At 56.3% G+C, this 13,796-nt stretch overlaps 1 protein-coding gene across 1 annotated transcript in view; it reads right to left on the bottom strand.

The window, feature by feature from the left end:
• EPHA1 (EPH receptor A1) overlaps positions 1–13,422 on the bottom strand; it is a 271,028-nt gene extending 257,606 nt beyond the window's left edge. Inside the window, exon 1 of the mRNA XM_085620345.1 lies at positions 11,846–13,422. Coding sequence (XP_085476471.1) covers positions 11,846–11,963 — 118 coding nt within the window. The 5' untranslated portion in view covers positions 11,964–13,422. The remainder of the gene's footprint in view (positions 1–11,845) is intronic.
• Positions 13,423–13,796: the final 374 nt, after the last annotated feature.

Below are 13,796 nucleotides of genomic sequence, written 5' to 3'. Positions count from 1 at the left end.
TTTATTTATCAAAGTAACCCCTAGTCTCTTTATGAGCACAGGAGCACAAATCGTCAAACAAGATTATCACAGAATACACAGAAGTTGCACTTTATATGGATAGGCCCTGGTGGCCACTCGAACCATATACTAAAATAGTGGTATAAGTACCACGAACAGAAAAGGGAAAAGGCCTAGGGCCTCTAGAATCGCTGGGCCTACAAGGAGCTAACGTCAGTTAGTGACCAGGAGGTCCACGGGTGGCGTGTGCAGAGCAAATAGTCACACGCGTGCTCCCATAGGTTTCAATGGGTGCGTAAAAAGTACAAAGTTACTGCAAAAGGAATCTTCCGGATGACCTAGGAACTTAAGATTTGGAACACAGGCACTAGAGATGTAATACTACACTTGGGCACAGGTGTGCCAGCTTTACCTCACCCACAGGAAGCGGGTGCATAGGCCTCGAAGTGCGTCGGGTTTCTTCTATCTGTTCCGTGGGGCCTGTAGACAAAAGTGCTGCAGGCGGTCGGTCGGGAAGAGATGCAGTGGATCCAAGAGTGGATCGGAGATGTTGAAGACCTGTAAGCAGAGGGGACAGTGTTCACAGTCACTAGCCAGTGACCAGCGTGGCACCAGGTGGGTACCAGGCGATGTCGGGTGCAAACAGGTGATGGGGGGTAGCTTGTCTCCGCAGCCACGTGGTCCCTGAAGGTCGACGACGTCCAGGAGTCGGCTCACGAGCTGTCCCACGCAGGCTCTCGCTGTCGGCGGTGTCGGCGACTTGATCGAAGCAAACAAGCCTTGGCAAAAGCAATTGTAGGAGGATTCGGAAATCAGCTGTTGGTTCTGACCAGCAAGGTCAGAGGGATTGCTCCTTTGGAGGGGAGCAAGGGCCAGTCTGGAGCAACCAGACCAGCGGTGTTTGTCGTAGATTTCGTCGCCAAGATGGCCACTAGCCAGCGGGCCAGCAACCGGTTAGGCGCGTCGAGTGGCAAAATGCAGAAGGGCCCCACGCAGATCGTGGAGATGCTGGAGGGCTCACCTTTGGTGCAGATGCTGCTCGAGGGTTGGGCTTCTCAGGACCCAAAGCACAACTTGGAGGGAGCCTCGGTTGTTGCACTGGTCAGCTTGTCGTAGTCGTTCCAAGATGGCTGGCTCCACGTGTCTCGGTGCCTCCACGGGTCTCCTCTTTGCAGGGACTGTGGATCGGGCGGTGAGAGGTCTGGAGGTCCAGGTCTTGTCAGTCTCTGGGCTCGGGCTCCGGCGGGAGGCGGCGGCAAAGCAGACGGTGATTCGCTGGATGGTGCTTGCGTTAGCAAGGTGGTCACTCCCTGACCACAGGGGAGATTTTCTTCAGTCTTCTGTGCAGCAGAATGTCGAAGTTCCCGTCTTCTTCTTAGTTTCAAGTTGATTCCAGGATGTCTGAAGTCTTAGGACACAGCTCCTACCTTTATTCGGATTCTAGGGGCCGGACTACCTGCTAGGTCCCTCCCTATGGGTGGGACCAGGAAGGGGGGTGGTTACACCCCCAATCCTTTGTCCAGCTCGCCCCAGGCCCGGGACTGGTGTGCCCCAGGACCGGTTTGAACTGGCATATGCCCCGAGGCTCCTTGTGAGCCACAGGCATGTCTGGTTTCTTTCAAGCCCTACCTGACCAATACACAAAATCCTGTCTGGGGTGGTGCTCGCACCTCCCCTGGCAGGAAACCCTTTGTCCACACCTCCCAAGCTGGAAGGACTCCCAGCAGCAGGAGGGCAGACTTGTGTCTGTGGTGGCAGCATCCATTTTGTGGAGCTGAGGCTATGTCTGATTTTACCCGGGTTTCAGGTACTGTACATGTCGTGTCCCTCTAGAAGGGTGGAATGCTAACCCCGTCGCCAGAATTGGCGAGGGGTTAGTATTCCAATTCGTATGACACCTTACTCGACATGTTTTGATAAAGCCAAACCAAAGATAGCATTTAACCGCGAGGTTCATAATGCACTTAAGAGTATATGGTATGACGATATCTGGAAACAGTAGAAGGAAGTTGTTCCGACCACTGCAGACAGGCTCAGCTATGTTATGTTATGTTATGTTATGTTATGTTATTTATATTTTTATAGCGCACAGCTGCCCCAGCAAAGGGGCGTCCTGGCGCTGTGACAGATGCTACAACATAACACACAATAAAAGAAAAGGAAATTAACCAGACACGGGAAACAGTAAAGTTTTAATCGCCTGCCTGAAGGCGAGCAGGTCTTCAAGAGCTCGGATGTGTACCGGGAGCGAGTTCCACAAACCTGCCGCGAGCACCCTAAAGGAGCGGCCACCCATTCTACTCAATTTAAAGCGCGGACAGACCGCCAGGTGAAGCCTCTCCGATCTCAAGGATCTCAAAGGAACATAGGGCGTGAGTAGGTTAGCAAGTGCCGGGGGCGAAGAAGATTTCAAAATTTTAAAGGTCAGGCATAGCGCTTTGAACTGAATTCGCTGTCTGACCGGGAGCCAATGTAAGGCCGCGATGGTACCAGACACTGAGCAATGCCTAGGGAGGCCCACAATGGCCCGAGCCGCGGCATTTTGCACCCTTTGGAGCCTAGAGGCCTCCTCTTGATTCACCCCTAACAGCAGTGAACTGCCGTAGTCCAGCCGAGATAGTATAGAGGCCTGGACCACAAGCTGTCTGGTGGGGGGATCAAAATACTTTAAGACCGGCCTTATTCCCCGCAGAATGCCATAGCACGTGGCAGCCACCTTCTTAGTGTGGTCCTTGAAGGTGAGCGCAGAGTCCAACCAGATGCCTAAATTTCTCACTCCAGAAGCTGGAATGGGAGTGACCCCCAACTCTGATGGCCACCACTGGTTACCCCATAGCTCAGCATGCTTCCCTAATACCAACACCTCTGTTTTGGTGGCATTTAACTGAAGGCAGTTGGTGCGAAGCCAGCTTGCTACTGCCAACAAACCCGCTCGAAATTTGGGGGCCTCCACCTCAGGGTCTCCACTAAGTGTCACCGCTAGCTGTGTGTCGTCCGCATATGAGGCCATCGTAAGACCCCACTGTTTAACGACACCAGCCAACGGTTTCACATAGAGGTTGAACATAGTAGGGCTCAACGAGGATCCCTGTGGTACCCCCAGCTCCAGGGGATAAGTGGCAGATTGGCCAGGTGGTATGGCCACTTTAAAAGAACGATCTGATAGAAAAGACCGAAACCACTGGAGAGCGAGATCAGTCACTCCCGCCTCCTGTAAGCGTTGGATCAGTATATGGTGGGACACAGTATCGAAGGCAGCGCTTAGATCTAATAGTAAAAGCGCTGCAGTGCGACCTGAATCCAGAACCTGGCGTAGATGTTCCGTGATGTAAAGTAATGCCGTCTCGGTACTGTGTCCCGACCGGAAGCCGTTCTGACTGGAATCCAATATCTGGTTGCGAGCCAGATGCTCAGACAGAACAGAGTTGACATGGGCTTCTGTTACTTTGGCAATCCAAGGCAGCAGGGATATGGGTCGATAATTCTCTGGCAGCCGGGGGTCAGAGTTGGCTTTTTTTAGTATAGGAGTAACCACTGCCTGTTTCCAAGCCGTGGGTACCATTCCGCTGGACAATGACATATTGATAAGATTCAATATGGGGTCACGGCAGAGTGGGGAAAGTGTGTTAATTAAGGCTGGCTTTAACGGGTCCGAGGGAGAACCTGACTTGACCCTGAGGCTAAGCCTATCAAAGGTCTCAGTAGTCAGTTCAGGTAGCATTGCAAGAGTCTCATATCCCAACGTATCGGGGACAGTAACCTCTCGGTTCTGGTGGAGTGTGTCAAAGCTTTGGTAGATTGTTTCCACTTTCTCCACAAAAAAGGAGGCCAGCTTATCACAGTGGGAATCTGTGCAAATCACCTCTGAGGTGGATCTGTTTTTCATAAGATCCTTCAGTATCTTAAAAATCAGTTTTGAAGGGTTAGGGCTGGTGGCAAATTCTTGAGCGTAAAATGCGGCTCGTGTTCTGCAAATAGCTCTATGATAGAGCTTCAGCTCAGTAAAATACCGAGTTTTCAGAGCAGGGCTGTAGGATCTTCTCCATTCCCTCTCTGTTTTTCGGCAGGCTTTTTTTAGTTCTGCGAGTGAGTCATTATACCAAGGACTAGGTGTTTTTGTCCGGCCTTTCGACCACCGTAAAGGTATGAGAGAGTCCAAGGCATCGGTGATCCAGACGCAGAACTGTTGGTAACCTTGTTCCACATGCCAGAGCACCATCTCACATGGAACCAAGCACTCTGCCTTCAGGATTGTTAAGGCCTGCTATAGGAGTGACTTATAGGTTACCAGGTGTCCCATTTAAGGTTAGGTATAGGTATACTACACCTAAGTAAGAGGTGATTACACCAACTTACCCCAGCTGAGTGATCAGCCAGTTGTGTCAGATTGTTAGGCCAAGCCTGGGGTGGCATAATACATGCTGCAGCCCTTGGCAGGCCTTGGGTACACCAATGCCCTGGGTACCTAGTGTACACTGGTACAGGGGCTGACAGGGTGATCCACTTCCAATTGGTTATGCACCTAGGGTGCATAGTTTTAATTTAGTAGAGAGAACAGCAGGCTGGGGGTCTGATTGGCAGGCCCACAGCCTCAATATGTCAAAAACCAGTGAAGCAAAAAGCAAAAATTTGGGGTGACCATAGGATAGCAGACCCTACTCTCCTACAGGGTGTCATGGGCGTAGGGTGGTTTGGGTGTCATGAGCGTAGGGTGGTTTGGGCGTAGGATGGTTTGGGTGTCATGGGCGTAGGATGGTTTGGGGGTCATGGGCGTAGGGTGGTTTGGGTGTCATGGGCGTAGGGTGGTTTGGGCGTCATGGGAGTACGGTGGTTTGGGGGTCATGGGCGTAGGGTGGTTTGGGGGTCATGGGCGTAGGGTGGTTTGGGGGTCATGGGCGTAGGGTGGTTTGGGGGTCATGGGCGTAGGGTGGTTTGGGGGTCATGGGCGTAGGGTGGTTTGGGTGCCATGGGCGTAGGGTGGTTTGGGCATAGGGTGGTTTGGGTGTCATGGGCGTAGGGTGGTTTGGGTGTCATGGGCGTAGGGTATAATGGAGATTCCTAGGATGCGATGATGTTAGCGAGCGGTGTCATGTAGAATTTGAACAGGGTTGGGCTAAACAATGAGCCCTGAGGGACTCTGCAGATCAGTTTCTTAGTTCCCATCTGTAGGGTGGTAGTGTGACTCGGTCTGTAGGGTGGGAGTGTGACTCGATCTGCCGCAAGCCTCCCTCCGAGCCTTTCTCCCAAGCGCCGCGAGCCTCCCTTCCAAGCGCCGCGGGCCTCCCTCCCAAGCGCCGCGGGCCTCCCTCCCAAGCGCCGGGAGCCTCCCTCCCAAGCGCCGGGAGCCTCCCTTCCAAGCGCCGCGAGCCTCCCTCCCAAGCGCTGTGAGCCTCCCTCCCAAGCGCCGCGAGTCTCCCTTCCAAGCGCTGTGAGCCTCCCTTCCAAGCGCCGCGAGCCTCCCTTCCAAGCGCCGCGAGCCTCCCTCCCAAGCGCCGCGAGCCTCCCTTCCAAGCGCCGCGAGCCTCCCTTCCAAGCGCCGTGAGCCTCCCTCCCAAGCGTCGCGGGCCTCCCTCCCTAGCGCCGCGAGCCTCCCTTCCAAGCGCCGCGGGCCTCCCTCCCAAGCGCCGCGAGTCTCCCTTCCAAGCGCTGCGAGTCTCCCTTCCAAGCGCTGCCGCCGCCGCCTCTTTCAAACCAGATCTTCAAACTCTCTTCGTCCGAAGGCGCTTCCTGGAATCATTCTACCCGTTCTTGGCCCTCAGGGCCGCCCGCCTCGCCCATGAGCTGAACTTTATAAACATGTATTTAATTCCTGTTCTAACCTAACGCTGGCCCCTTTTATTGTTCACATTTATAAATGTAACTTGTTCGCGTGTTTATTCTATCGTCTACCTTATATCGTATCTGGTTCTTTTGTAACGCGCTCTGACACCTCTGGGTAAAGTTGGCGCTATATAAAACGGCATTAAATTACATTCTTACCCAACAAGAAGCGCTGCGAGTCAGGAGCGTGCCCCCCCTCCCCCCCCAAAAAAGCGCGGCATGAATCTCGTAAATAAAAAGTGAGTGAGTGAACAGTGAACAAGAGGCAAAGAGAGAATGTGTTGAAATGTCTGAGAATTGAGGGGGAAGTTTCCGGCCTTCCGCAGTGGCGTTGCCTCCCTCTATGGGGTCTCAGGTGTCCGCGGAGAGCCTCAGTGTGTGTGGGAACTCCCCCAGGCCGCCCCTCCCACTTCCTAAAGCTGCCCCCTCCTTACACTGACCCGGACCGCCCCCCCCAGCAGAGCCTCTTAAAGGGGACGTGCACGGGGCCGAGTCAGGCATACCTGGGGGAGGTGGGGCTGGGAGGGGCCGGGCATCCCACAATGCATCGGGCAGACACCATGCAACGAAAGAGGAGGGGCGGAGTGTGACACGGGGGGGGCGAGGGGGGCGAGGGGGGCAGGGACCAGGGCAATCCTTCCACCCAATGGGCTCTCGCCCCCCCCAGACTGATAACTTTTTGTGTCATGGAGTCCAATACACCCGAGACAGTAGTGACCCCTCTCCCTCAAACAGCAGTGACCCCCCAGACAACAGTGACCCCCTCCCTCCCCCAGACAGCAGTGACGCCCCGGCTACACCGAGACAGCAGTGACACCCCCGAGACAGCAGTGACGCCCCTCCCCGAGACAGCAGTGACCCTTCACGCTGTGTTGAGGGCATTCCACCACCAGGTGCCCTGTAGAGTCTGATACACCCCCCCCCCCCATCCCCCCGCGCCCCAGTTCAGGGAAGTCCCCTTCCGCAGAGAGGCCAGTCCACCCGCCTAGAGTTTAGTACCAGCTCGAGATGAGACCCCTGCCAGCGACAGGACATTCCACCAGTCTGTGCCCCAGGGAGTCTGGTACCACCAGGAGAGGAGACCCCTGCCAGCGACAGGACATTCCACCAGTCTGTGCCCCAGGGAGTCTGGTACCACCAGGAGAGGAGACCCCTGCCAGCGACAGGACATTCCCCTTCCGACGAGAGGCCAGTCCACCAGCCTAGAGTTTAGTAGCAGCTCGAGATGAGACCCCTTCCAGTGACAGGACATTCCACCACCCTTGCCCCATGGAGTCTAGTACCAGCACAAGAGGAGACCCCTGCCAACGACAGGACATTCCACCACCCTTGCCCCAGGGAGTCTAGTACCAGCACAAGAGGAGACCCCTGCCAGCGACAGGACATTCCACCAGTCTGTGCCCCAGGGAGTCTGGTACCACCAGGAGAGGAGACCCCTGCCAGCGACAGGGCATTCCACCACCCTTGCCCCAGGGAGTCTGGTACCACCAAGATAGGAGACCCCTGCCAGCGACAGAACATTCCCCTTCCGCAGAGAGGCCATTCCACCCACCTAGAGTTTAGTACCAGCTCGAGATGAGCCCCCTGCCAGAGACAGGACATTCCACCACCCTTGCCCCATGGAGTCTAGTACCAGCACAAGAGGAGACCCCTGCCAGCGACAGGACATTCCACCAGTCTGTGCCCCATGGAGTCTGGTACCACCAGGGGAGGAGACCCCTGCCAGCGACAGAACATTCCCCTTCCGCAGAGAGGCCATTCCACCCACCAAGAGTTTAGTACCAGCTCGAGATGAGCCCCATGCCAGAGACAGGACATTCCACCACCCTTGCCCCATGGAGTCTAGTACCAGCAAAAGAGGAGACCCCTGCCCACGACAAGCCATTCCACCAGTCTGTGCCCCATGGAGTCTGGTACCACCAGAAGAGGAGACCCCTGCTTGCGACAGGACATTCCACCAGTCTGTGCCCCATGGAGTCTAATACCACCAGGAGAGGAGACCTCTGCCAATGACAGGACATTCCCTTTCCACAGAGACGCCATTCCACCAGCCTAGAGTTTAGTACCAGCTCAAGAGGAGACCCCTGCCAGTGACATGACATTCCACAAGTTTGTGCCCCATGAAGCTGGTACCACCACAAGAGGAGACCCTTGCCAGCGACAGGACACTCCACCAGTCTGTGCCCCATGGAGTCTGGTACCACCAGGAGAGGAGACCCCTGCCAGCGACAGAACATTCCCCTTATGCAGAGAGGCCATTCCACCAGCCTAGAGTTTAGTACCAGGTCGAGAGGAGACCCCTGCCAGTGACAGGACACTCCACCAGTCTGTGCCTCTTGGCGTCTAGTACCACCACGAGAGAAAACCCCTGCCAGTGAGAGGGCATTCCACCACCCTTGCCCCATGGAGTCTAGTACCAGCAAAAGAGGAGACCCCTGTCCGCGACAAGCCATTCCACCAGTCTGTGCCCCATGGAGTCTGGTACCACCAGGCGAGGAAACCCCTGCCAGTGACAGGACATTCCAGAACCTTTGCCCCATTGATTCTAGTACCACCACAAGAGGAGACCCCTGCCTGCGACAGGACATTCCACAAGTCTGTGTCCAATGGAGTCTGGTATCACCAGGAGCGGAGACCCCTTCTAGCTCCTGGGCATTCCACCACCCTTGCCCCATGGAGTCTAGAACCATCAGGAGAGGAGACCACTGCCAGCGATAGGACATTCCACAACCCTTGCCCCATTGATTCTAGTACCACCACAAGAGGAGACCCCGGCCTGCGACAGGACATTCCACCAGTCTGTGTCCAGTGGATTCTAGTACCACCAGGAGATGAGACGCTGCCACAGACAGGGCATTCCACCACGTTTCCCCAGGGAGTCTAGTACCACCAGAAGAGGAGATCCCTGCCAGTGACAGGACATTCCCCCACCCTTACCCCATGGCGTCTAGTACCACCAGAAGAGGAGAACCATTCCAGAGACAGAACATTCCACCAGTCGGTGCCCCATGCAGTCTAGTACCACCACAAGAGGAGACCCCTGCCCGCGACAGGCCGTTCCACCAGACTTTGCCCCATGGAGTCTGGTACCAGCAGGAGAGCAGATCCCTGCCAGCGACAGGACATTCCACCACCCTTGCCCCATAGATTCTAGTACCACCACAAGAGGAGACCCCTGCCTGCGACAGGACATTCCATCAGTCTGTGTCCAATGGAGTCTAGTACCACCAGGAGATGAGACCCTGCCACCGACAGGGCATTCCACCACGTTTCCCTAGGGAGTCTAGTACCACCACAAGAGGAGACCCCTGCCAGCGACAGGACATTCCACCAGTCTGTGTCCAATGGAGTCTAGTACCACCAGGAGATGAGACGCTGCCACCGACAGGGCATTCCACCACGTTTCCCCATGGAGTCTAATACCACCAGAAGAGGAGACCCCTGCCAGTGACAGGACATTTCCCCACCCTTGCCCCATGGCGTCTAGTACCACCAGAAGAGGAGACCCATTCCAGAGACAGAACATTCCACCAGTCGGTGCCCCATGCAGTCTAGTACCACCACAAGAGGAGACCCCTGCCCGTGACAGGAGATTCCACCAGACTTTGCCCCATGGAGTCTGGTACCAGCAGGAGAGCAGATCCCTGCCAGCGACAGGACATTCCACCACCCTTGCCCCATAGATTCTAGTACCACCACAAGAGGAGACCCCTGCCTGCGACAGGACATTTCATCAGTCTGTGTCCAATGGAGTCTAGTACCACCAGGAGATGAGACGCTGCCACCGACAGGGCATTCCCCCACGTTTCCCCAGGGAGTCTAGTACCACCACAAGAGGAGACCCCTGCCAGCGACAGGACATTCCACCAGTCTGTGTCCAATGGAGTCTAATACCACCAGGAGATGAGACGCTGCCGACAGGGCATTCCACCACGTTTCCCCATGGAGTCTAGTACCACCAGGAGAGGAGACCCCCGCCAGTGACAGGCCATTCCCCCACCCTTGCCCCAGGGAGTCTAATACCACCAGGAGAGGATACCTCTGCCACAACAGGACATTCCACCAGTCTGTGATCCATGGAGTCTAGTACCACCAGGAGAGCAGACTCCTGCCAGTGACAGGACATTCCCCCACCCTTGCCCCATGGCGTCAAGCACCACCAGAAGAGGAGACCCATGCCAGAGACAGAACATTCCACCAGTCTGTGCCCCATGGAGTCTAGTAACAGCAAAAGAGGAGACCCCTGCCCACGACAGGCCATTCCACCAGTCTGTGCCCCATGGAGTCTGGTACCACCAGGAGAGGAAACCCCTGCCAGTGACAGGACATTCCACAACCCTTGCCCCATTGATTCTAGTACCACCACAAGAGGAGACCCCTGCCTGTGACAGGACATTCCACCAGTCTGTATCCAATGGATTCTAGTACCACCAGGAGATGAGTCCCCTGCCACCGGCAGGGCATTCCACCACATTTCCCCATGGAGTCTAGTACCACCAGAAGAGGAGACCCCTGCCAGTGACAGGACATTCCCCCACCCTTGTCCCATGGAGTCTAGTACCACCAGGAGATGAGACCCTGCCATAGACAGGGCATTTCACCACGTTTCCCCATGGAGCCTAGTACCACCACAAGAGGAGACCCCTGCCTGCGACAGGACATTCCCCCACCCTTGTCCCATGGAGTCTAGTACCACCACAAGAGGAGACCCCTGCCTGCGACAGGACATTCCACCAGTCTGTGTCCAATGGAGTCTAGTACCACCAGGAGATGAGACGCTGCCACAGACAGGGCATTCCACCACGTTTCCCCATGGAGTCTAGTACCACCAGGAGAGGAGAACCCCGCCAGTGACAGGCCATTCCCCCACCCTTGTCCCATGGAGTCTAGTACCACCACAAGAGGAGACCCCTGCCTGCGACAGGACATTCCACCAGTCTGTGTCCAATGGAGTCTAGTACCACCAGGAGTTGAGACGCTGCCACAGACAGGGCATTCCACCACGTTTCCCCATGGAGTCTAGTACCACCAGGAGAGGAGAACCCCGCCAGTGACAGGCCATTCCCCCACCTTTGCCCCACGGAATCTAATACCACCAGGAGAGGAGACCCCTGCCACAACAGGACATTCCACCAGTCTGTGACCCATGGAGTCTAGTACCACCAGGAGAGCAGACCCCTGCCAGTGACAGGACATTCCACCACCCTTGCCCCATGGAGTCTAGTACCAGCAAAAGAGGAGACCCCTGCCCACGACAAGCCATTCCACCAGTCTGTGCCCCATGGAGTCTAATACCACCAGGAGAGGAAACCCCTGCCAGTGACAGGACATTCCACCACCCTTGTCCCATGGAGTCTGGTGCCACCATAAGAGGAGACCCCTGCCAGTGACAGGACTTTCCACCAGTCTGTGCCACATGGAGTCTGGTACCACCAGGATAGGAGACCCCTGCCAGCGACAGGACATTCCAACAGTCTGTGCCACATGGAGTCTGGTACCACCAGGATAGGAGACCCCTGCAAGCGACAGGACATTCCACCACCCTTGTCCCATGGAGTCTGGTGCCACCATAAGAGGAGACCCCTGCCAGTGACAGGACTTTCCACCAGTCTGTGCCCCATGGACTCTGGTACCACCAGGAGAGGAGACCCCTGCCAGTGACAGGAAATTCTACCACCCTTACTCCATGGAGTCCAGTACCACCACAAATAGAGACCCCTACCAGTGACAGGACATTCCACCACCATTGTCCCATGGAGTCTGGTACCACCAGGAGAGGATCCCCCCTTCACACAGACTATCTTCTGCTGGGACCACCCCTTTGCCTTCTGATGCATCATGAAGTGTTTGGGGCAGGTGGGATCTGAGGGTTTATGGGTTAGCCAAGGTAGTGCGCCTGGTGGGAGTTGTAGGCGTTGTGGACAGACCGTGGGGATTTCTCCTAGATGAGGTCTCCCTATGAAGGCACACATGAGGGGCCAAGACCGCCTTAACCCCCCCCCCCAGAATTCCCATCCCCCCTTACCTTCTTTGCCATCTGTGCCTGTAGATTGGAGGGCAGCGTGGAAGAGCAGAAGGCGGAAGGCAACCCCCAGTCGCTGTCTTGGGTTATAAGACTTCATGGCTTGAGTGAGCTCACCCATCGATCTCCATGGGGTCACTGCAATATCGCTGTCCTCCACACCGTGGCTGCCTTCAACTGCTTGGGCGCTACGTCCAGTCCTTGACACCCACTCACATGACTTCTCGGTGAGTGGACATGCAAGATGGCCACCGTTGCGTCAACGCTTGCAGACCATGGATGAGGACTCTGGTTGGACGGGCTTCGCGAGGCTCCCGACTCAAACCCGTGCTGGAGTTCTTCAGAGTTAGTCAACGTTGCAGCTTCTCCTCGTGGTCAGCCATGGCTGAGGCTCCTCCTGGTCACACAACTCTGAAGTTTAGATCTTGGTCACTCCCAGTCTTGGCCCCTTGTCTCAGTTGTTGAGACCTTGGGCGTCTTTGCGCAGAGACCGATGTCTCTCTTTCGAGCACCCTTGAGGGTTATAGACACCCTGATCGCTCAACCACCACCAAGGCGTCTCTCCTTGGGACCTCTGCAGACAGTGATGTCCCTACTCAACAAACGTTGATACCTACAGTGACCAGAGATCTCTACAGGGTGACTTCTTGGTTGTCCCACGTTGAGGTCTCACGAGGTCAACCTATGCTGACGTCTGACGCTCAGACAGGAGCACGTAGTCACCTCCGAGAGAGATGTTGCGTGGTTGTGACCCAGGGACAGTGGTTTTGGCCCAGGGAATTTAGTTAGGGCCTAGTAGAGCGGTTCTGTTTATGGCCAGGTAAGAGTGGTTTCGAGCCAGGGACAGTTCTGAACAAGTGGTTTACTTCAGGCCCAGGTAACGCGGATTTAACCAAAGTAGCTTAGATCCTGGCCAGGCAGAGTGCTTCTGATCCAAGGAAGTTTATTTCCCGGCCAGGGAAGGTGGTTTTGAGCCAAGCTAAGCACTTCTGACCCAGGTAGAGGTCCAGCCCTGTTGGAGTGGTTCTAGCCCGGGTAGAGTGGTTCTAGCCCGGGTAGAGTGGTTCTAGCCCGGGTAGAGTGGTTCTGACCCTGCTAGAGTGGTTCTGACCCGGGTAGAGTGGTTCTGACCCAGGATCCAGTGACTTCCAAAGTTGGTCACTGCGGTTCTGGCCACGGTGAGCTGTTGACACAGTGAGCAGTTCTGGCCACAGTCACCGGTTCCGCCACGGTGAGCAGTTCTGGCCACAGTCACCGGTTCCGGCCACGGTGAGCGGTTCTGGGATGCCTGGACCTGGTACCATAGACTCGGGCCGCGGACACACGCGGTTCTTTCTCCGAGTGCGAGCTTCCGAGGTCGGCGCGGGCTCCGCTGCCTCCAGGCGCTGGAGTGGACTCTGGCGTTTCAAGGCGCTGGAGACTAAGGAGTTTCAGACTCCGGCGCTGGTTCGGTCTCTTCCCTCCTGCACGGTTCGGTTCCGGCCGGTGCCGAGCTCTGCTGCTCCCGATTGCTTCACTCGCTCCCAGGCTCCCTCTCTCCACCCCCGGGCCTCACCTCCCCCACGCACTCTGCCCAGGAGAGGTGATGAAAGACACCCGGCCACCCCTCCTTCCCTCACCTGCCTTAAAGGGGAGGGCCCGGGATCGGCCGACACCACCCCAGCCCTTCCTTCCGGAGGAGGAGGGGGAGGAGGGAGACACCTGCCCCAGCTCTAACTCCAAGCAGAAGAGGAGGGGGCACCTGCCCCAGACCGAGGGGAGACACCTGCCCCAGCCCTTCCTGCTGGAGGAAGAGGAGCGACACCTGCCCCGCCCCCTTCCTTCCAGAGGAGGAGGAGGAGGGGAGACACCTGCCCCAGCACTAGGAGGGAGACACCTGCCCCAGCCCTTCCTCTCAGAGGAAGAGGAGGGTGACACCTGCCACTGTCCTTCCTTCGGGAGGAAGAGGAGAGAC

Source organism: Triturus cristatus, chromosome 7, assembly GCF_964204655.1.
Source record: "Triturus cristatus chromosome 7, aTriCri1.1, whole genome shotgun sequence".
Taxonomy (NCBI): domain Eukaryota; kingdom Metazoa; phylum Chordata; class Amphibia; order Caudata; family Salamandridae; genus Triturus; species Triturus cristatus.
This window is presented reverse-complemented; position numbering and strand designations above follow the sequence as displayed.